General features: G+C 36.9%; 1 protein-coding gene across 3 annotated transcripts in view; it reads left to right on the forward strand.

The window, feature by feature from the left end:
- The window catches only part of brinp1 (bone morphogenetic protein/retinoic acid inducible neural-specific 1), a 184,781-nt gene that overhangs the window by 25,577 nt on the left and 133,765 nt on the right, over nucleotides 1-25,439 (forward strand). For 2 of the 3 annotated variants that reach the window (XR_013821326.1, XM_079872141.1), the window contains exon 2: nucleotides 20,899-21,166. Coding sequence is in view for 2 of the 3 variants with exons in the window: in XM_079872141.1 (XP_079728267.1) it covers nucleotides 20,949-21,166 (218 nt within the window). In the remaining variant the exon portion in view is untranslated. Of the gene's footprint in view, nucleotides 1-5,612; nucleotides 5,632-20,898; nucleotides 21,167-25,439 lie in introns of those variants that run through there. The other variant, XM_079872142.1, reaches the window with a different exon arrangement.

Consider the following 25,439-nt stretch of genomic DNA (forward strand, 5'->3'; position numbering starts at 1 on the left):
AAAAAAAAAGTTATGCTCGCCTCAGAAGGCTAGCGTGAGCAGAGCAACGGAAGTTGCGGAAGAGCGGAAGTTTATACGCGGTTGTGAGGTATCTGAAAAAATAGTTCCACTATAGAAAAATAAACGGATTGAAATCATACATTGCGCCGATATATTTGTTTTTAATCATCAACGAACACCACTAACCACTCGGTGAGTAGCACAGTTTTGAAAACGAACGTTAAGGGTTGTTTTAAGGACATGTTTGTGCATGGCCATTGACTCCCATTCAAATGCAGTCATGGGCAATTCTAAAATAGTCAAAAAGTCGCGACAGGAACCATTGACAAAATTTCTTTGTCCACCACTCTTGTTCATCCAAAACAAACTACAAAATAGACTCAAAGTGTTAAATACCGGAATTGTCCTTTAAGTATGCGTCCACAGCATACAGAAACTGCCGGATGCTAATTTACGTATGTTGAGCAATTTGCATAATTAGTGTCCATTTTGACCACATATTTTGCACTGTATGGGCAATTTCTACAATATGTGAGTGGCTTTAGAGGATGCTGATTTCATTTCTGGCACTTTCAGACTTCAAAATGGTAATTCTATAAAAAATTTGGATACATTTAGACATTTTTTATTAAGAACTATAGTGTCCTGCACACACTAGTAAAAAATAAATAAAAAAGATATCTGGTGTCTGAATAATGTTTGGTTTGACTGCACATCTAATAACGGACGCCGGAAACGCTGGCTGAAAGGTTGGCTTCGGCTTCGGGATGTTAGGAAAACTGCAGCCCAAACACTTTCTGCTGTGGTATTTTTAGGCCATGCATTGCTTGCCGAGGCACGTCGGAGCGGGACCGTCTACGAAACAAATGTCAGCTTGTGAAACTCCAGCGTATTACACGCTGAGCGGAGATGACAGCGCTGCTCTTTCTGAGTTTTATAGGGCAGGAGGAAAACACTCATCCGTCTTGAGCTCTGATAAGCAGGGCAATTTCCAGCCAATATTTGCAGTGATAAACTATGTTACATTAACTAGTCCAGCAGGAGAGAGTCTTGGTTGGTTGCTAGGGTGTTCTGGATGGTTGCTAGGTGTTTTCCTCCTGTTTGTTGTTAAAAGATTCCCATATCTAGTCACTGCGATTTTCCAGTTTCTATTTGGCTCGGGATTCTCCTTCAATCACTCATTCATGTCTTTAGCACAGACAGTCCCTTGTGAAAAGCAAACTTAACTTAACAATAACAATAATGCACTTTAAAAGAATACTTAATGTTTTAATCTGGCAATTACTGCATGTTAATTGCAATCAAATGAAAATGTAGTGTACTTTGAATTTATATTAAACGCAATGTTGAGTGTCTTTTGACCCAGTTAGTACATTTATGTGTAATTTCATAGTTACTTATATTGTCTTTGTTGAAATATGGTTAAAGTATTTATGGCAAACTAAAATATACTTTGATGTATTTTATATTGAAACTTGTATGTCTTGTATTTAAATATATACACATTTGTAATGAAGTTGCAATTTAGTGGATTTAAAATTCATTAACTTTATATTTAATATTGGATAACACTATAGTTATGTGCTTTAGTATGTTAGTCAGCACATCAAAATAAGTGCACGTCTTTAAAGCATGACAAAATATTATTAAGACATGATTATAGTATTAATTTAGTGAAACTGTAGAAGATATGCCACATTTGATTAAACTAAAATGTAAATGTATTTTACTTTTCATAAATTCAGATATATTGCATCTGCTTAAGAAATGCATTTTTGGTTATATATCAAACAATGAAAAAATAAATGATACTATCATATATGAAACTAGTCGCAATGAGTGTAAGCGAGTCATTCAAACTGGCTGATTCATTTATTCATGAAGCAGCAAGTGTCCACTGGCTTTATGAGTGAGTCATTGAATCATTGACTCACCCGATTCATTCAAAAACCGGTGAATCATTTAAGAATGAAACACCGCTGGGTGTGTATTAGTATTTTCATTGGCAAAATAGGCAACTGTGTGTCTAAAGATGGTCAGTTATGGTCATATAATCAACATTATATATCACATATCACATTATGCAATATTGCTGATATTTGAGAAAATGGCACACTTTCTCATGTGATTTTACTTATATTATGTTCTAAACACAAAATACAAGAACTCATAAGGGCAATTCATACCTTGAATTTTGTGGCCATTTTTATTCATTTTTGTGACATTTCAGACCTTGCTTGACGCTATTTTACATCAACGGCAGACTAGCTTGCACATTGTTAAAATCCAGCGTTTAGTGTTGTTTATGTGGTGTTATAATCTGCTTTAAGACAAAGCATGTGTAAGTTCATAAGTCGACAGCATTGCTGAGTATTTCCTCCTTAAAACTGCAGTGAACCAAAGACAGTCTCAAAAACACGCTCTGAAATCGCTGGTGTTTCTGACGTCACAAACTACCTTGTAACCAATCAGATCAACGTGTGATCGTCAACCAGTGGATCTCTGAGCTGAGGGAGTGAGTGGAGGCGGGGCTCATTTGCATATTCATAGAACCACGCATACTTAATGAGGCAAGGGTGTCGAGTTACATTCAAGATATTTTAAGGCATGAAGAACTTTTTTTCAAGGACAAAACGTTTAAAGATGTCATTTTGGTGATCAAAGTTGAGTTTTAAGAGATAAAGTTAAGACTACAGGGGGACTTTAAGCCTAACGCAGGGCTATTGCTTCAGTAAGGCTGGCTGTATTGAGATGTTTTTATTTCACAGTTTCACAGCGGTGAAGGCGAGTGTTTTCTGCTGAACCTACTTAAGATTATAAGGCTTTAACACACAGTTTGAGTGATTTCTTCTGTTCGTCCTGTTTGACAGGTGTGACAGTCACAGGTTTGAGGTTTCTGAATTTTAGTGTTGTGAGATCTTCAGTCAAACTGAAGGAATCTCATGTAAAGACCCCGAGGACGTCACGTGTTCTCTGGTGCAGTAAACAAACGTGTTTTCATGGTTCTCCTCCACAGGGCGAGTGGGTGGAATGCTAAGTTCCTCGTCCCGGTATGAGCTTACAAATGACCGCGGGACTCGAGCGATTAGCATATCTGTTCAAACATGCTGACAAAGGAGACACATGGTGTTCACGATCGGGAAGCAATGGAGCAAAATCCCTATCCTTCTTCGGTCAGGCATTTGTTTTCATGAAACTTCCATTTGCTTGATGAAAACAGAAAGGAAAACAAAGCAATTGTACAGACGTGGGTTCATCCATCTATAAAACTGAAGATAATTTAGTGGCGTGTTTAGCCAGTCTCTCAGAACGGCACAGACATGTCAGCTGATTCTGGAGACGCCTACTGACTTGTAAATCTGTATAAAGTCAAAATTGATTTTGTTAAAGGAAGTGCACTTGAATGCGCAGTTGTAGTGTACGACAAATCTTGAAAATATATGAAAAGAAACTGTACTTGCAGATAATGTAATATTAATTGAAATAACGGATCAGTTAAGAGAGTACACTCTCATGACTGTACTTTTTTAATCGTTATGTTTAAATAATCCTTTTCATGTTTTAAAGAAGTGCACTTAATTTGAGTAATTAGTAATTATGAAAATTAGTAATTATGAAATGACATCTAAAGACGTACTCTGACTCGAATGGGTCAAAACATTCTTAAATGACTGCATTTAATCTACATGTAAACAGTAATACATTTTAATTGAATTGCAGTTAACGTGGAATAAAGTGTGTGAAAACATTACATTCAGTCCACACCTCTTTAAAACGATATTATCTCACTCTTTTTAAAAGTGTACTTCTTAATAATTGACTACCAAAATAATAGACAGAAGTGGAAAAAATAATATTTAATAAATAATAATAATCATTGAATTGATTTCTCAGAGTCACATGAGATGATGCTTGGTATGAAGACAAATAACTTGTGTGATTAAAATGGTGATTATGAATGAATTATATTTTGTTGAATTTAATTCGCTATCATTATGTTTGAATAATCTTTTCCGTGTTTTAATGAAGTAATAATTATGAATGAAATAATTATTTAAAAGATAATATAAGTAATTATGGAATTACATATAACGATACTTAAATCGGTCAAAAACTCTCTTAAATGATTGCATTTAATATAAATTTAAACATGTTAATGTAATTGCAGTTAACATGTCATAAGTGTCTGAAAACATTACATTCAGTCCGCACTTCTTTAAAACTATATTATTTCTGTACACATTTTAAAAGTGTACTTCTTTTCCAAAATAATAGACACAAGTGGAGGTGTACGTCAAATCTTGAAAATATATTAAAATAAACTGTACTTGCAGGAAACATAATATTAATGAAATAAAAGATCAGTTAAGTGCACTTAAAGAGAGTACACTATCAAGACTGTTTCTTTACACACTTAAGTGCGCTTTGTAATGTCAAACTGAGAAATTTACTGTTTAAATCATTTTGTTTGATTAATCTTTTTTGGTGTTTTATAGAAATGCACTTATTTTGATGTGTTGCCAAGCACACTAAAGCACACTTCAAAGATAATATAAGTAATTATAAAATTACATATAAAAATGTACTTAACTCCTACTTAAATAGGTCAAAAACACTATTGCATTTCATATAAATTTAAACTGTAATACATTTTAATTTATTTGCATTTAACATGGAATAAAGTGTGTGAAAACATTACATTCAGTTCGCACTTCTCTTTTTAAACGTGTCCTTCTTTAAAAGTGTTATTTCCGTAATAAGTACTCTTTTCTTTTTTTTTAAAGTGTATTTCTTTTCCAGGGACCAAAATAATAGACACCACATGAGATGATGCTTGGTATGAAGACAAATAACTGTGTGATTAAAAGGGTGATTAAGGAAGAATTATCTTTTGTTTAATTTAATTCGCGATCATTGTGTTTGAATAATCTTATTTAGTGTTTTATAGAAATGCACTTATTTTGATGTGTTGCCAAGCACACTAAAGCACATATCAAAGATAATATAAGTAATTATAAAATTACATATAAAGATGTACTTAACTCCTACTTAAATGGGTCAAAAACACTCTTAAATTATTGCATTTAATCTAAATGTAAACTGTAATACATTTTAATATAATTGCATTTAACATGGAATAAAGTGTGTGAAAACATTAGGTTAACTCTTCTCTTTTTAAACATGTCCTTCTTTAAAAGTGTTATTTCCATAATAAGTACTTTTTTCTTTTAAAGTGTATTTCTTTTCCAGGGACCAAAAAAATAGACAGAAGTGGAAAAAGAAAATTTAATAAATGATAATAATCAATGAATTGATTACCCCAAAGCCACATTAGATGATGCTTGGTATGAAGACAAATAACTTGTGCGATTAAAAGGGTGATTAAGAAAGAATTATCTTTTGTTTAATTTAATTCTCTGCAAGCCTAGCATGTCTAATGAATCTGGAACGAACTCCTCAACACATTGACCAGCCAAGCTGTCGGTGTGAGAGTGTTAATGACTTGGCTCTCCGACAACCGAAGCTCAGAAGCTCTCGATAAAAACGAGACCCGGTTCCGCTCGGAGGCGTTTCAGTTCTTCATCGATCCTCCTCTTCTCCTCCCCAATGCTCACCGTAATTCACCGCCAGGTAAATTGGAACAATAAGTCAGACCATTAGTGAATTAGTTTGTTTTGAAACGCGTGCATTGATCTGATTGGGTAAAGGCTTTTAATGATCGAGCCGGGAGTGCTGAGCTCAGACTCCTGAAGGTCAGCGTGTGAGATCCGTAAAATACCGTGAATCTCGCTCACTGTAATTGGCAGAGTGTGTGTGTGTGTGTGTGTGTGTGGTCTTCCAGAGCCTGCAGTGCTTTCATAATTGTGACGCCTCGTAATCTGAACTGGACAAATTGCACTACAATCTCTTTATCCTCCCCTGATTAGCTCTCCCCCGTAGAGAAGCGTGCGACATGAATACAAATCTAATGTAAAATAACATAAAACAAGAGCACGGTGAGATTCTGCCGGACCTCGAGGGATTGAGTTTCTGTGGCAGATCGCCCGGAGTCTGCCATGCTGGAAAATCACTTTCTGCTCGAGTCTTTGTTAAAATATGCCAGAGAAACACGATTTCAGCAGTTGCACTATATGCACTATGTACTCAACCTTCCAGTGTATAAATTTAATAAGGTTAATATGTCAACATTGGAGTCTGATAGCGACAGGAAGAGTCCAACATTCCTCACTTCATCTTTTTGTTATCATCCGGGTATTTAAAGTGCTATTTATGCAACCAAATAGCTTAGAATAGTGCATACGGACAGTGTTCATTATCTGTTAATCAGTGTTTCCTGAACATACTGTATGTGCTTATATGATAAAGATATTTCAAATTTGAAAATATTTTTATCCCTGAATTGTGCAAGAAATACTATATATTGTTGGTGTCTAACAGTGAACAATAACATACATTTATAATGAACAAACTAAATACTGTAAAATAATATATTGCCTAATATTTAGAAAATATAGCTTTGATATATATATATATATATATATATATATATATATCATACAGTACATACACACACACACACACACACACACACACACTATCCAGTATAGTCCATTGTTCGTTCATGTAACTTCAATAATGCAACTAATAACTCAGTACAAAAATAAATTAATTTTCATAAATACATTGATTATACAAGTTAGCAACAGGTTAAACCATGTTAGAAAGATGTTAGCAACGTGTTAAACATGCTAGTGGCGAGCTAAAAATACTAGAAACATGCAATCATTTCGTTAAAACAGGAAGCCTAAACAATGTGTTAAACATGCAAAAACATGTTAGCTATATGTTAGAAAGATGATAATGATATGTTAAAACATGCCTGAAACATGATTATACAACTTAGCAACAGGTTAAACAATGTTATAAAGATGTTAGCAACGTGCTAAACATGCTAGTGGCGAGCTAAAAATGCTAGAAACATACAATCATTTTATTAAAACAGGTAGCCTAAACAATGTGTTAAACATGCAAAAACATGTTAGCAATATGTTAGAAAGATGCTAATGATATGTTAAAACATGCCTGAAACATGATTATACACGTTAGCAACAGGTTAAACAATGTTAGAGAGATGCTAATGATATGTTAAAACATGCCTGAAACATGATTATACAACTTAGCAACAGGTTAAACCATGTTAGAAAGATGTTAGCAACGTGCTAAACATGCTAGTGGCAAGCTAAAAATGCTAGAAACATGAAATCATTTTATTAAAACAGGAAGCCTAAACAATGTGTTGAACATGCAAGAACATGTTAGCAATATGTTAGAAAGATGCTAATGATATGTTAAAACATGCCTGAAACATGATTATACACGTTAGCAACAGGTTAAACAATGTTAGAAATATGCTAATGATATGTTAACACATGCCTGAAACATGATTATACAACTTAGCAACAGGTTAAACAATGTTAGAAAGATGTTAGCAACGTGCTAAACATGCTAGTGGCGAGCTAAAAATGCTAGAAACATGCAATCATTTTATTAAAACAGGTAGCCTAAACAATGTGTTAAACATGCAAAAACATGTTAGCAATATGTTAGAAAGATGCTAATGATATGTTAAAACATGCCTGAAACATGATTATACACGTTAGCAACAGGTTAAACAATGTTAGAAAGATGCTAATGATATGTTAAAACATGCCTGAAACATGATTATACACGTTAGCAACAGGTTAAACAATGTTAGAAAGATGCTAATGATATGTTAAAACATGCCTGAAACATGATTATACAACTTAGCAACAGGTTAAACAATGTTAGAAAGATGCTAATGATATGTTAAAACATGCCTGAAACATGATTATACAACTTAGCAACAGGTTAAACAATGTTATAAAGATGTTAGCAACGTGCTAAACATGCTAGTGGCGAGCTAAAAATGCTAGAAACATACAATCATTTTATTAAAACAGGTAGCCTAAACAATGTGTTAAACATGCAAAAACATGTTAGCAATATGTTAGAAAGATGCTAATGATATGTTAAAACATGCCTGAAACATGATTATACACGTTAGCAACAGGTTAAACAATGTTAGAAGATGCTAGCAACGTGCTAAACATGCTAGTGGCAAGCTAAAAATGCTAGAAACATGAAATCATTTTATTAAAACAGGAAGCCTAAACAATGTGTTGAACATGCAAGAACATGTTAGCAATATGTTAGAAAGATGCTAATGATATGTTAAAACATGCCTGAAACATGATTATACACGTTAGCAACAGGTTAAACAATGTTAGAAGATGCTAGCAACATGCTAAATATGCTAGTTATGAACTAAAATTGATTTTCATAAATACATTTTTGTGATGTGTAATAAAAATGTTAACTTCACATCTGTCAATATATCAACTATTTAACATGATTGGAGCAGTGCATTGAACAATTTACATCTAGGACTGGATCGATCGATAAAAACAGATTAATAGAGCCAATACTAATAATATAACATAAAAGGATAATTGCATGCAGTTGCGTTAAACTGCAAAATACCTGCTTTTGTATTTGGCAACATTTAGATGAGATTGATTCAGAGTATGCACATCAGGTTTAGAGGCCTTAGCACTGGGGTTTTGAAAACACTGACAGCAAACAGAGTCAGTATGTGGTCGACAGCGAGTGGATGGGGATTCGAGAACAAACCCAAACCTTCGACTTCCTCTCAGAGGAGTTTGTAGGCGGAAACTGTTCGATACGTCCTCACAAAGCACAAGCTCCCTCAGTTCAATCCTGCGGCTCTTGGGAACCGCAATACAAATAGGGGACAAGCCTCCATCCCTGTGAAGTGTCAGGAACAAAGCGGAGCTCAGCCCCTATGGAGGGAAACAGCGATTGATTGAGTCCACACAAGACCTGCATTGGGAATGAGATTTCTGAATAAAGCGGTGAAGAAAGGAAGCTCTGAGAGTGAATGAGACCATTTACAGGCTCGAAAAAAAGGGGAAAAACAAGAATTAGCTGAACGAGGCAAGAGGGTTTACTGAAGAAAAAACTAACCTAAGCTCATTATTATTCTTCCGATTCTTCTGAGAGCAAATTATTAACAGTAATTCATGTTAGCAATGTTAGCATGTCAGTTCATGTTAGCAACGTGTGCTAAAAAGTAAGAAAGATGTTAACGATATGTTTCAAAATGCTGGCAACGTGATTATTCAAGTTAGCAATATGCTAAAACATGTTAACTATGTGTTAAAACAAACTGGCAATGTGATTATACAAGTTAGCAATATGCTAAAACATGTTAACTATATCAGAGCCCGTCTACGGAGAGCCTGCCCACTCCCTATTAAGTCCTATTGTACCGAATTTTGGTTGTAGTACCACCAGAGTTCCACTGGGGGCGATCGCCATGAGTGCAAAATGAATGGGAGTCAATGGGGCTAGACGGCTAAATTTGTCTCTTTCACCCGATCGCCGTTGAGAAATCTCAGGTTTGATTGTAGATTTTGCAAGTTCAACATGGATTTTAGGTCGAAAGTTGAATGAACGAGTACAATGTTAGAAAGATGTTAGCAACGTGCTAAATATGCTAGTGGTGAGCTAAAAATGCTGGAAAAATGTTAAATGTTAAATGTTAAAACATGCTAGTGTCAAGCTAAAAATGCTAGTAACATGCTATCAGTTTGTTAAAACGGGTAGCCTAAACAATGTCCTAAACATGCAGAAACATGTTAGCAACATGTTAAAGCGTTTTAGAAGGATGTTAACGATATGTTAAAACATGCTGGCGATGTGATTATAAAAGTTAGCAACAGGCTAAACCATGTTAGAAAGATGTCAGCAATGTGATAAAACATGCCAGAGACAAGCTATAATGCTAAAAACACATTAAAACATGGTAGAAACATGCTATAATTGTGTTAAAACATGTAAACAATGTGCTAAAAATGCAGAAACATGCTAAAAACATGTTAACAATGTGTTAAACCATGTAAGCAATGTAAACATGCAGAGACATGCTAAAACATGTTAGCGTACTAGAAGTATGTACTAGAACTTGTTTAAAAGATGTTAATGATATGTTAAAACATATTGGCAATGTGATTAAACAAGTTAGCAACAGGCTAAACCATGTTAGAAAGATGCTAGCAACATGCTAAACATGCTAATGATGAGCTAAAACATGCTAAAAATATGCTATCATTGTGTTAAAACATGTAAACAATGTGCTAAACACGCAGAAACATGTTTAACACAATGTGTTAAAACATTCTGGCAACATGCAAAATCATGCTAGCAATGTGCTTAAACATGTTATGACAATTTGCCACATTTGTTAATAAGCGGATTGGTTTAATCACCAAACATCCAGCAATAAATGAATCCACATTGACAAAACGCAAGTCCTTCAGGCAGTGGAGGGAAAATCAAAAGATTGGTAAAAAGCATTTTTCTCTCCGGGAGACGACTAAAGCACAGATAATAGTATGAGTGTTTAATGTGACATATCTTGTCATATGGCGCATCAGCAAGGGAATATTCATCTGAAGACGACGGCTCACTGGCGTTCATTGATTTTCTAGGGCAAGGAACTGGTTGCAATAATTGTGTGACGTGAAAATCCAGTGCATTCCCCCACTTAAGTTATTTAGCAGGCACGTTTTATTCCAAGCAATACAGAGACGGATTCACAACCCATTTTACTTCCATAATATGAAACAGGTTATTCAACAAGATTAAGAAAATGTATAGACTGTAACTTGATGTATCTAATGGGAATTGATTGGATGCTGCAACGTAGGTGTTCCTTACCAGAATGAATCAGAGCTGACTGTGAGCTTGCGATGCATAAATACCTGTCTAACTGATTAACCAGTTGCTTTTATGCAATTTCAGTCACTATTCAATTCAGGGTTTTTGCACGAATAGTAGTTACACTTAAAACTGAGTGAGCCAGAAAGGGAATCAGGAATCAGCATTCATACAGTGCACTCAAATACACTCACCTAAAGGATTGTTAGGAACACCATACTAATACTGTGTTTGACCCCCTTTTGCCTTCAGAACTGCCTTAATTCTACGTGGCATTGATTCAACAAGGTGCTGAAAGCATTCTTTAGAAATGTTGGCCCATATTGATAGGATAGCATCTTGCAGTTGATGGAGATTTGTGGGATGCACATCCAGGGCACGAAGCTCCCGTTCCACCACATCCCAAAGATGCTCTATTGGGTTGAGATCTGGTGACTGTGGGGGCCATTTTAGTACAGTGAACTCATTGTCATGTTCAAGAAACCAATTTGAAATGATTCGAGCTTTGTGACATGGTGCATTATCCTGCTGGAAGTAGCCATCAGAGGATGGGTACATGGTGGTCATAAAGGGATGGACATGGTCAGAAACAATGCTCAGGTAGGCCGTGGCATTTAAACGATGCCCAATTGGCACTAAGGGGCCTAAAGTGTGCCAAGAAAACATCCCCCACACCATTACACCACCACCACCAGCCTGCACAGTGGTAACAAGGCATGATGGATCCATGTTCTCATTCTGTTTACGCCAAATTCTGACTCTAACATCTGAATGTCTCAACAGAAATCGAGACTCATCAGACCAGGCAACATTTTTCCAGTCTTCAACTGTCCAATTTTGGTGAGCTTGTGCAAACTGTAGCCTCTTTTTCCTATTTGTAGTGGAGATGAGTGGTACCCGGTGGGGTCTTCTGCTGTTGTAGCCCATCCGCCTCAAGGTTGTGCGTGTTGTGGCTTCACAAATGCTTTGCTGCATACCTCGGTTGTAACGAGTGGTTATTTCAGTCAAAGTTGCTCTTCTATCAGCTTGAATCAGTCGGCCCATTCTCCTCTGACCTCTAGCATCAACAAGGCATTTTCGCCCACAGGACTGCCGCATACTGGATGTTTTTCCCTTTTCACACCATTCTTTGTAAACCCTAGAAATGGTTGTGTGTGAAAATCCCAGTAACTGAGCAGATTGTGAAATACTCAGACTGGCCCGTCTGGCACCAACAACCATGTCACGCTCAAAATTGCTTAAATCACCTTTCTTTCCCATTCTGACATTCAGTTTGGAGTTCAGGAGATTGTCTTGACCAGGACCACACCCCTAAATGCATTGAAGCAACTGCCATGTGATTGGTTGATTAGATAATTGCATTAATGAGAAATTGAACAGGTGTTCCTAATAATCCTTTAGGTGAGTGTATATAGCAAATCTCAACTGCCTGATTTTTAATTTAGTCGAAACATTTAAATATTATCGGCCAGTGCTTTGTATTATTATACATAATACATGCTTATGTATTCATAAAGTTGAATACATAAGCATGTCCAACTTTATCCACATTCACTCAGCATACAAGAGCGATATATACTGTATAGAGCTTGCTTGCTTTTATCTTCAAAAAAACGATATTATTGCTCAGCTGTAAACTGCTAAATGCGACTCAAACTGATCATGACAAAATCAGGCTGATATCGTGTAGTCTGAACCCAGACATCAGACACCAGATATCTAATGCAAGCTCTATCCCCTAATTTTTGAGAAAACAAATATTTGGGTATTCTTATGAGGATTGTAATCGTTTAAAGGTGACATATTATTATGCCACTTTTCACAAGATGTAATTTAAATCTATGGTGTCCCCAGAATGTGTCTGTGAAATTTCAGCTCATAATACCCCGAGATCATTTATTATAGCTTGTCAAATTTGCCCCTTTTTGGGCGTGAGCAAAAACATGCCTTTTTGTGTGTGTGTCCCTTTAAATATAAATGAGCTGATGTTCAGAAGAGGGCGGAGCCTTTACATGAGCTTCAGAAACTCCAGCAATAACAAAACAGGCCAATCTCACTCATCCAGAATCACAGAATAACCAGTAGCGAGTGCAGCTTTGCGGAGAGACTCAGGAAGAGTTTCTGAATGTTAGTGGAGACATTTCTGTAGTTGTTGTGGAGTTACATTGATCATCTCATCATCATGTTGAACTTCTCCACAAGTGTCCACAGTTCCTGAGGTCTTTATAAGACAGCGGTGACATGTTCTGGTCAATAGTGTTCAGTGCTCGTCTGTGCTCAACCACAGAACAGTTTCAGGCTTTGCTGGATCTTTTGCCATTGCGTTAGAACTGGTCTGTGTTGTCACTTGCGAAACCAAATGTCAGCTGGTGTGTGTAAACGTGCAGATTAAGGGTCGGTAATATTATAATAAGATCCTCTTCCTAAGTTAGAAGGAGAGTGAAATCTGACCGGCTTATTTTTTGACATGCAGAGAAAGGCTCACCAAAACAAAGTTACTGGGTTTCACTTTTCACATTTTCTGGGTTGATAGATTCACCAGGGACCCGATTAAAGCACTTAAACACGGAAAAAGTCCGATTTTCATGATACGTCCCCTTTAATGCAATCCTGAGTGCAGCCGTCTCCTCCTAAAACCTCATAACCTGACATTGTGAAGGTTTTGTTTGTTTTTACCAGTGATGGACGATAGCAGAGACAGCATGTTACGCCTCAAGGTAAAGCACGTCATTTTTCAGTAAAGCTGTGCTTTTTTAAAGTGTTTTTATGCTTCTTTCCCACTTATATAATGTGGGCCTTTTTGATTAAGTTCAAGTTTCCCTTTGATTTTCTGTAAAGACTTCATTGCATTGCTGCATGAAAATGAAGAAATTAAAACAAACGCTCAGAACGACATTATTTTTTATATATTCCAATATTCACTGTATAACTGTTATTAGTCATAATTATAATGAATAATTTGTGTAATCTGTAAATAATTAACAATAAAGAGGCAGAGCAAGTTATTTCATTTTAGACATTTTTCTTTTGGAATAACATGCCCTGATGAATAATGCACAACAAGTCCAAGAAAATGTATTACGGAAAGCAAATTGGGTTTAGTTTTATGTGGACCTTAACCAGGTCTGTCAAGGTGACTGTACTCATTTTAAACAGCACAATAAAGCATGGCATTGTAAATATTCTGTCGACCTTCTTCCTCTGCAATGTTTTCCGTAATGCACATGCATTTTTCCCGATTACAGAGGAAGAGGTGCATTACTTAAAGCGAGAGGATGAATAAATGATGACCCTGTTGCCCCAGCAGACTATGTGGCTCTTTGTGCGCAATAAACATTAATCAAGGCGCAAATTGCATTATTTTGTTAGACATCTGAACAGTTCCCCTGCTCGCGATGTCACAGTATTGCAGTATAAATGTGCACAGATTAATTATTATATGTTTGTACTTTTCCGTAAGCCTGCGGTGGGTTTGGCAGCGTGCCTCAGGCGAGAAACATCAATATCAGACAGTATTCGTCATGGTCAGTCCTTCAGATGCTGGGATCGCCTCTCGTTTGATGCATGTGCTTTTCTTCAGTTAAAAGCCCATTTGCATCAATTCTTGTAGTTCAGACAACAACACAAACTCTTTAGAGGCTCATATGTGCTAACAAAAAAGAAGTTTAGCGTACTAAATATGCAAATACAGTATATTTTGGGCTGTAGCAATATATCGTGTCACAATGTATTTATGTTGAATTATTAGAACTACTATATATAATGGATAATAATGCAATGGGGGGATATTTTTGGGTCCTGATAATGCCAAATGTCTTGTTACCAGTAAAAAGTGGCCTACATTATTTTAAATATATCTAGTCAGTGACAGCGCAATTATATTCGTCTAAAATAATTCTGTATTTTCAGCTTCAGAATCATGAATATTGTTATTCTGGTGTCTCTATTGTCCTGTGCTTTGGGTTTCCGGCACCAAGTCCAAGACTATTCATTTACACACACAATGTAACACCAGATTTAGCATTTTAAATCAACAGAACATTTTTTGTTAACCTTTTATCATATGTCTTGGAGTATCGCAAAATAATATCATATCGTGATATGTATCGAATCGTGACACGAGGGTATCGTTACACTCCTACGGTATATATATATAATCAGGACTTACACTAACTTTGCTGATCTGTCAGTGACCTTTGCAGAAACTGTACAGGTAAAAACAGTATTGAACTTTCCCCTTTGCTGTGAAGATTTCAAAGGGTTAATATGTCCATCTCTACGTTTTTTATTTCAGTAAAATGATGCATTATGACAGGCAACCTCAAATTAGTCAGAAGTAATTAGTTAAAGGAGCCCTCGTTAGACGCTCAGCTTCATATCTGTCATCGGTGCCACTTCCAGCAGAACTCAGTGTGACTCGAACATCTTCATTCATTCATTCATTAAACACTGTAAACAGCCGTATGGAAGTGGGAAGGAAGGATTTCGTTGACAATTAGATAATTGCATAGAGGAGAGAATATTAATCTGCATTTAGTTGCCTGGAGCTCTTAGCATATCTACCTCTTAATTATGTATGTACTGTATAACGACCTGCGAACGCCTTTGAGACGAGTGGGATGTTTGTAAGAAGGTAACATCCATAAATTTACATGAATCATGCTTTGCGTTTGCATTGGCAGATATTATTAATAATGCATTTTTTATTTTTATTTTTTGCCTGTAGAATGTTAATTATGGAAGTATGCATGGTATAAATCCTTAATGTTTCATTTTTTTTTTTTTTTTAAGTGGGTAAGGTCAAGTTTTTATTAATAATAATAATAATAATAATAATAATTCGTTACATTTATATAGCGCTTTTTCTGAGACCTCAAAGCGCTTTACATAGATGGGGGAATCTCCTCAACCACCACCAATGTGCAGCATCCACTTGGATGATGCGACGGCAGCCATATTGCGCCAGAACGCCCACCACACACCAGCTTACTGGTGGAGAGGAGACAGTGATGAAGCCAATCAGTCTGTATGGGGATGATTAGGAGGCCATGATGGACAGAGGCCAATTGGCAAATTTGGCCAGGATGCCGGGGTTACACCCCTACTCTTTGAGTAGGGATCCTGGGATTTTTAATGACCACAGAGAGTCAGGACCTCGGTTTAACGTCTCATCCGAAGGACGGTGCTCTTTTGGCAGTATAGTGTCCCCGTCACTACACTGGGATGTCAGGACCCACACAGACCACAGGGTGAGCGCCCCCTGCTGGCCTCACTAACACCTCTTCCAGCAGCGACCTGGTTTTTCTCAGGAGGTCTCCCATCCAGGTACTAACCAGGTTCAGCCCTGCTTAGCTTCAGTGGGCAACCAGTCTTGGGCTACAGGGTGATATGGCTGCTATTAACAGTGAAAACACAAACATGTAATTAGCTTCCCAAACTACAAGCTACTCATACACGTTATTTGCATACAAGCTACCCTTTTAATATTGCTAATGCATAAGTTAACAAAAATAGCTAAATTATTACGATTGAGGAACACATCTTAATAAACACCTAATAAAGTATCAGTTTTTTTCTGGCTGTATAATTCTCGCAAAAAAAAAAAAAAAAAAAAAAAAAAAAATTAGGGCAACTGCATCAAACATAAGGCCATTATACCCTATTTCAAAGTCTTGATGTTGTTCAGGCTTTACTAGAACAGGTTTTCCTGTGTGAATGTTGATTATTCTCCTCATATTCTCCATTGTTGCGGCTCCTCTCTTCCCAGTCTGTCAGTAACGCTCTGTTTACTTCCTGTCTCTATGAAGCCCCTCCTTCTGAAAAGCACACTGTGCTCTGATTGGTCGGGTGGAGCGGTGTGTTGTGATTGGTCGAGCGCTTCGAGTGTGTTTGGGAAATGTCCCGCCCCTTACCATAACTGCCAGTTTAACACACTACTAACTAACTCAACCAGGCCCCGCCCCTTTATTCTGCGCATGAGTTATTATAATGAGGAATATTGTGACGTGTTCGTTCCCGGAAGAAACTCAAGACTACAATGGAGGCGTTTCAGGAGTTCAGGAACACTGACACTGATATAGAGAAGAACTCCCGCTGGAGGGACTTTGGAAAACTTTTTCATGATCAAACAGCAACATTACACACTAAAGAAAGATGAACATGGAGGAAAAGTCAAACTACAAACAATCTTGATGTATAAAAAATGGCCCAAGTCTAGTGACAACAACAGAATTTAATTACAAAAACAAAAGTTATTCTCATGCATACTGTGGAGTTGCATCAGTTATACAACTGCATGCACAATATAATGAATCTGTGTTTTAATAGCACAGAGTTTGAGCTGTGCTGGAGGGGAAGATCTTGAGGATCATTACAGCTGAAAATGGCTCTTATCGCGACATAAAAACACGCCGCAGGAGAGACAGTCATAAAGAGAGCCGGTGACATATGCTGTGATATAGCAATGCATCTCATTTTAACAGCATACACACGGGCTGGTCGTGTTGTTAAGCTCGTATATCCTTTGATAAGGCAAAAAAAGAAAAGGCCTGTGCTCATAAATTACACATAATAAAATATTAATACAAGTGTTTCGCATAAAGACAGTGAAGCATATTTTTTAGAACCAAAACATTTAGCATTTGTTTTCCCTACTGTAATACAGTCATTAAAATCATCCAGACATTAAATTCAGTACAACAAATGCTACAAACTAAAAATGTTTTACTCGAGTTCGCGAGGGTTATGACTTTATACAGTGTACCATTATCTTTACTTACAACTTTTTTTTTTTTTTTTACAGTAATGATATTCCCATTTTCTTCCATTTTGAGGTGAAATATGACCGGAGCGTGTTGGGACAGATGTGATAAGATTGGAGTGGCTCAACATAAAGGGTGCATGTGTGTTTTTTTTTACTCAAAAATATAAATGATCAAATGATTTGCATTCTTCAAGCAATATTTATCATGCAAAATAACAAGATATTAATAGGGTGATCACATCAAACTCACATTTATGTATGTCAGGTGCAACTAATAAAATGATAAAACATATTAATATACTGTATAAAATGACTCAAACACCTAGTGACCAACAGCAGCACTTAATTAAATATAATATTTTCCCCCCAAAAAATAAAAAAAAAATAAAAAAAGATTGCATTATAGTGGAGCGGCTAAGTGCTTATGTTTGGCAGAATCGTTCAGTTTATGATACAAGCGTGAACATTGGCATGAGTAGTCTCCATGGGTCACTTGACAAGAAAATTGTCCGAGCCACTTGAAATTTCAAGATGGCGGCAATTTTTCAAGATGGCCGACACCTTAGTGGAGCAGTTAAGTGATATAGTGGTTTATTTGGTGATACAAGCATGAAAATTGGCATGAGCAGTCTCTGTGGGTCACTTGACAATAAGCCACCTACAGCTACTTGAAATTTCAAGATGGTGGCCATTTTTCAAGATCACCTTAGTGGAGCAATTAGGCTTAAGAAATCATTTAGTTGGTGATACAAGCATGAAAATTGCCATGAACCTAATTGCTCCACTAAGGTGGTGGCCATCTTGAAAAATGGCCGCCACCTTGAAATTTCAAGTAGCTGTGGGTGGCTTATTGTCTAGTGACCATCAGAGACTGCTCATGCCAATTTTCATGTTTGTATCACCAAATAAACCACTATATCACTTAACTGCTCCACTAAGGTGTCGGCCATCTTGAAAAATGGCCGCCATCTTGAAATTTCAAGTAGCTGTGGGTGGCTTATTGTCTAGTGACCATCAGAGACTGCTCATGCCAATTTTAATGCTTGTATCACCAAATAAACCACTATATCACTTAACTGCTCCACTAAGGTGTCGGCCATCTTGAAAAATGAAAAATCTTGAAATTTCAAGTGGCTCGGACAATTTTCTTGTCAAGTGACCCATGGAGACTGCTCATGCCAATTTTCACGCTTGTATCATAAACTGAACGATTATATCACTTAGCCGCTCCACTATTAGACATATAATACAATATGACCAAAAAACGTATTTTTTTCTTGACTTTTTATATATATTTTTGTATTTTTTATGTTGACGTCTCTTTTACAAATTCTTTTCACAGGAGTGTATTTACTCTTGTCCATCTCACTTTCATGATATCAGTATGCACCACTTAATTGCATAAATGAAGCTAATGCAATAAATTCATGTGCGAACGCACGCACAGCGTTAATTATCCTGCAGAGGAGATGCGCTGTTCTCGTCCACAAACCAAACCCGTGTCACAACACATCATAACACTGACACTCACCCCCGCCTGAACTTATCACGCCACCAATTAGCCTGAATAAAGTGAAGGCTGTTGCTCCTGTTTGTAATCCATCCTCATCTGTGAAAAGGGCAGCGAGTCAGGTTAGCATGAGCTCTGCAAACTGGCCTTCTGCCTCAGAGGACTGTGGGATTAAACGGATAATACAATAAAATATCGGGCTGCTGTTGCGGGTTATGGCAACACGATTAGCTTTCATTAAACCCAGGCTCATTGGAATAACATTAAATCTTGCATGTTTCATGACACTTTCAAAATGAAATGCCCAGAGAGTGGCACTAAGAGTGTGTTCAGTGTTATAAGATACAGGTGAACGTGCATCACAAACAGCTAGACACCAGCAAAATTGACAAATTCACCCTTCATCCAAATATTATTAAAAGTTTGGTAAATATTTTGTAAGCATATTGCATAGTTATGCTTGGAGTCAATTGTTTTATTTGTGATAATAACACAATGAAACATGCAAAATTGTGCGGACATATATATATTTTTCCTGGCTGTAATACAAAGAAATTATGAACACATGAGAGAACCAACTAAATATTAATAACTGATTATGTTGTAGTCATGTATGCTTTTTATTTAATGCATTTTTTTTTTTTTTTTTTTTTTTGCATAGTAAAATAAAACCTGTAGCTTTTTGCCAAATAGTTTTGTCAGATAAATACAGATAAAGTTTAGTGTTTTGTTCATCCCTGATATTTAAAAAAAAAGAGATATTTTCCTCATATTTGGATTGTTTAATTGAACTTGTAGGGTCATTAAAAACAAATATCCCCCCTGACATCACTTTTGGCCACTACTTTACACTAAACCCTAAACATATCTGATAGTGTGAACACTAGATTATTCATGCATTTTAGCTTCTACAAGTTTTTGAGCTCTTTTGTTGTGACTCGTGTTTTTAAAAGTGTTAGAGGTCACAACATGGTATTGTGCATGAAAATAAGTCTTTATTATTCATTAATCTGCAACTGTAATCATAATTGTGTGTGAAAAGGAATAAAAGTTGTTGGTGTTTTACTGCCTCCAGTGTTGTATTGGTATGCGTTTTGCAGTTTTGCAGTTTTTTTTTTTTGGTAACACTTTATTTCAATGGTCCGTTTAACACATTCTGTGGACTATAAGCAACTTTGCAACTACTGTACATGTCAACTAACTCTCATTAGAGTATTAGTAGACTGTCTGCTTAATATCTGATAACGCTTTATTTTGATGCTCCTCAACAGACATTCTACTCACAATAAGTAACTTTGCAACTACATATCAACTTATTTTAACCCTAACCCTACCAGTCTACTAACACTCTACTAACACTCTAATAAGAGTTAGTAGACATGAAAGTGCAGCGTTATTATGTGTTAAAAGGACCATGAAAATAGACCCGATATAGTCCGGCTATGAGGAACACACTTCTAGCCCAAATAACCTTGAATGTGGTTACATGTCGTTTTTGCCAAAATAACTTGCGAGATGTCTGATATTCCATCATGTAAGCAAAGTCAACAGTGATTACAAGGTGTTTGGTTTCATTTCTTCACTCATACTCACTTCATTTCTTTATCCAATTGATGACTAGTCTATTCTTGGGCGATGGTTTAGACGTCTATTCAATTTCCACTGACAGCCCAGATAGTGCCTTGTTTTAGCCTAGACGTCAGGGCTGTGTTTGGACGGCTATTAGACGTCTTTTAAACGCATAATTGCTTGCTGGGTAGTTTTATTAACGACGCTGAAATGTTGTGTTCTTCTCGTCCTGCAGGTCTCCACAGAATGGAGCGAGAATGAGCAGAGAGCGGTCGAGAGTGAAGCATGAACTGGAGGCTCATTGAAGTCACTTACCTCCTGTTTATATGGGACCATATAACAGTTCAGTCTTCCCGCCAAGAGCCCTCGGCCAACGAACAGCATGTTACCAAGCAGTTTGACTGGCTCATCTCTGACCGTGGCCCTTTCCACCACTCGAAGGGGTACCTCTCCTTCATGGAAAGATTCCGCCAAGGATTCACGACCCGGTATAAGATTTATAGGTGAGTGCACTCAATCGACTCAATGCTTTAGCGTGATAAGAGCTGAATCTCGTGTCCGTATATGAAGTTTCTGCTGAACTTCTTACGGCTTATGAAGAACTGCCCTCAGTGTGAACCTGTTTTATCATCCAGTGGAGTTCAAAGCATATCCAGCATTCGGTTCTGCTCATTCAGAGAGGGACGATATGCACTGGATCTGATCAGCTGCTTGCTGGGTTCCCACGCTCATGAAAAACCTTGGGAATTTTAAAAGTGTGTTTCCAAGGCCGGGAGAAAATCATAGACGTTTCTGAAGTGAATTTGTTTGTAGTTCTGTTCTGACACACTGCATTGGGAAGAAATTGCTATTTGAGGCTGAGTGCAATCTTAGTATTCAGATTTTGTTTTAAACAAATCATGTTAAATTCATTTTGGGAAGCTGCGTTGTGTGAATAAGTGAGCTGTAGTTCTTGTGGAGAAATGGTTTCTGTTGTTGCCTATGGAAGACTTTCAAAGGTCCCTGAAAAATAACGAGGTGAGACTTTACAATAAGGTCAAATTAGTTAATGCATCCGGTATCATGGGCTGACAAAATCAAACCCTAAACCTGCAGAATCCCTGAGCCGACATGAAAAGGAGAGGTTTAGAGAGACTGATTCATCCGACGAGTGGTTTGAGAATCATTGAAAAATGTGGTGATTGTTCAATGTATATGAGAAAATGAAACTGTTTTTTGACCTTTGATGCATGTAAACCTGTTGTAGGAGAACTGGTGAACCCTTGCCTTTAAAATAGCATAATATGGGCACTTTCATGCATGTTAGTCCATGATATCTGATGCATTAACGAAATCAAACCCTAAACTTGCCAAATCCCAGTGCAGACATGCGATTGGCCGCTGCTGATGTGAGAGAAAAAGTCTTCACGAATCAAGTGACCGATTTTGCTTCCAAAACGGCACATTTTGTCGAGAGATAAGTATGCATACCTGTTAATGCAGAACCTGTGATAAGGTATTGTGTTGAAAGGAGTCCATACCGAAAAGTATTCAAAGAAGGCACTGGACGAATCGTTTGAGAATCATTGAAAATGTGATGTTCTTCAATGTGCATATTATGAAAAAATGAAACTGTTTTTTGACCTTTGATGCATGTAAACCTGTTGTAGGAGAACAGGTGAACCCTTGCCTTTAAAATAGCATGTTAGTCCATGATATCTGATGCATTAACAAAATGAAACCCTAAACCTGCAGAATTCCAGTGCAGACATGCGATTGGCAGCTGCTGATGTGAGAGAAAAAGTCTTCACGAATCAAGTGACCGATTTTGCTTCCAAAACGGCAAAAGTATGCATACCTGTTAATGCAGAACCTGTGATAAGGTATTGTGTTGAAAGGAGTCCTGCCGAAAAGTAATCGAAGAATGCACTGGATTATGGTGCTAATGGACATTGCATGTACTTTTACGAGCTTTCACTGCACAACTGCTGGTCTTTTCTCAAGCATGCTGCCACTTGGTGTGCAGTGACTTTAATAATAACATAAAAAGCCACTGCAGAGGACACATGAAACCGGTCTCTATATCTTCAGTGCATTGCGGGATAAAACTGCATTGAGGCGATGTGGTCTCGCCACTAATGGTCTCACGATCTGCAGTGGAGCGCGAGAGACGCTGGTGTTTTCACCTTGATGCATCGGTTCAGATCTGACTTTGTGACAGGAAAGCCTTCATCTCGCTTGCTGGGCCTAGAAATGCTGTTTGTGTGCAACATTAAGATATTGCACACTCTAATCATTGTGTAATTAAGAGTAGCTGTTGTTCACAGTATGAAAATGTCCTGCAGTGTTTGTCATCAAGAGATATTGCAAATAAGTGACGACAGTGCTATAACATGCATATTCACAGCTGTGCGAACAAATGGGCCAAACAATCGTCAAATTTAAAGGCATCATTAAAGAGTTTTTGCCACAGAAAAGTAGTGTTTTATGCACATGTATGCTCACTTGTATGTAAACGCTTTACAGGCTGTCACAATATCAGATATTTTACACCACGGTTATCGTGGCTGAAAGAAATCACGGTAAAGATATGTTGCGATATCTATAGAAAGACAATGCTATCAGTCAAATTCATCTTTACTTTGATTATTTTGTGTTTTGCTTTCTTTGTTTTAGCTAATGAATCACACTCATCTGAATTCATTAAATGAATGATACAATTCTGAAATGTATGGAACATTTTTTAAGACCATGCTATGTGATTTAATTTAGAGGTTTTTAGCTTAGCGGAGCATCAAAATACAGTTTATGAGAATAACAACATATTTAACTCCAAAATCACATTATAACATCAGTCGAGTGATTGAAATGACTTTCTTCTGTGAACTGATGTGGCTTCTTATCACTTCAAATTATATTATTTTACAGTATTCTTTACAGTGATAAAGGCTATGTGTGCGTTATAAATATACATTATCCTTATGGCTTGAAGAACACAGATAAACCATGTCACAATGGTGTGTTAATTCTCTTCAAGTATAATAAATGCATTTTATTCAGCTAAAGCGATGGCTGATTTCCTGGGCCGTCAAAAGTTTAACATTTCTATGAGTCTAACTTGTGTGTCGAGTATGAATGAAATGAATTACATGTGAGAGTTTAGCGTTTCATAATGCTCACATTGCCCTAGTCACATTCATTTAAAAAAAAAATACAAAACCCAAAAATGATTTTTATTTTTTACATTTTTTTTGGACTAGGGAAGTTTTTGAATGCATGTACAATGAACTCTTTTAGCACAAAAGCGCAAGTATTTTCCCCCCTTTAAATGTGAAAGGGAAAACAGTCAATCTAGAGAAGCGGAAGGCTATAGAGAAGTGAAAATTAAACAATGTTTTTTTTTTTTTTTTTTTAAACCACAGTGAAATACTGGCATTGGCGTTTATTCTTTCCTGATATAATATCCTTCCGTTTCCATGAAAACGTACCCGTCAGTATCAGTGACACTTACATAAATCACCCCGCACTCTCAATATGTTACGTGGATGTGAGAATCTCACTTCTTAGTAGCTAAATGAACATTTCTACAGTGTTTAAGAGGTGGGGAAGTACTTTTTCTGCTCGTTAAAATCTAGTTTTTCCATGTAACAGTGACTCAAGATGCCTTGTAGAAACAGCATTCAGTGGATCTGCTCAGAAAGCTGCCTACCTCGACGGCATTAGCACTGTTCTGATGAACACCAATCCAAATGGCATTGTGTGCATCTTTTATGGAGTAGGCAATCCCAGAAAGTACCGAAAAGACCTTGATCTAATGTCAAATCCAAGGTGGCAGACAAGGAGAGAGAAATGTCAGTTACGAATATTTGTATAATTAATGTGCATTATCAAGAGTTTCAGATCAGTCACTCATGAGGTTCAAGGATGCTGCATTAGTAGGCTCACTATAGGGATTTGAACAGAGCTACGGTTTATATATGTTTTTTTTTTTTTTTTTCATCAGAAAATGCTGTTGAAAAAGTTTTGTTCTTGTGTGATTTGTATCATCATAATTATTATTTTATAATTCCCCTGTAGTCAATCATTTTATCCCTTAAACCTCATCTTTGATCACCAAAATGACATATTTAAATGATTTTTTCCTCGAAAATTCCTTCTTCATGCCTTAAAATATCTTGAATGTAACTCGACACCCTTGCCTCATTTAGTATGCAGGGTCTATGAATATGCAAATGAGCCCCGCCTCCACTCACTCCCTCAGCTCAGAGATCCACTGGTTGACGATCACACGTTGATCTGATTGGTTACAAGGTAGTTTGTGACGTCAGAAACACCAGCGATTTCAAAGCGTGTTTTTGAGACTGTCTTTGGTTCACTGCAGTTTTAAGGAGGAAATACTCAGCAATGCTGTCGACTTATGAACTTACACATGGTTTGTCTTAAAGCAGATTAAAAACACCATATAGACACATAAACTACATTAAAAGCTGGATTTTCACCACAGGGGGAATTTAACAATGTGCAAGCTGTCATTATTCACTCACTTTGCAAAAAAAAGGCACATCTTTATAGTGCATGCATTTACCTTGGTCATTTCTCATATGTGATGAGTGTACAACTTGGAAACAAACAAAACCATTTAGTCTTTTATGTGTAATATCAGTCTCAAGAATCAGCAGAAAAAGAAGAAAAACACTGCTGAGAACCATCTGTACAGTGAAACACTTCCTGGGGTTTATGAAGGAAAACAGATGTATGTTATTTGGTCTGTGTTGAACAGCATTCTGTCGTGGAGTT

This window comes from Squalius cephalus, assembly GCF_949319135.1.
Source record: "Squalius cephalus genome assembly, chromosome: 5".
Taxonomy (NCBI): domain Eukaryota; kingdom Metazoa; phylum Chordata; class Actinopteri; order Cypriniformes; family Leuciscidae; genus Squalius; species Squalius cephalus.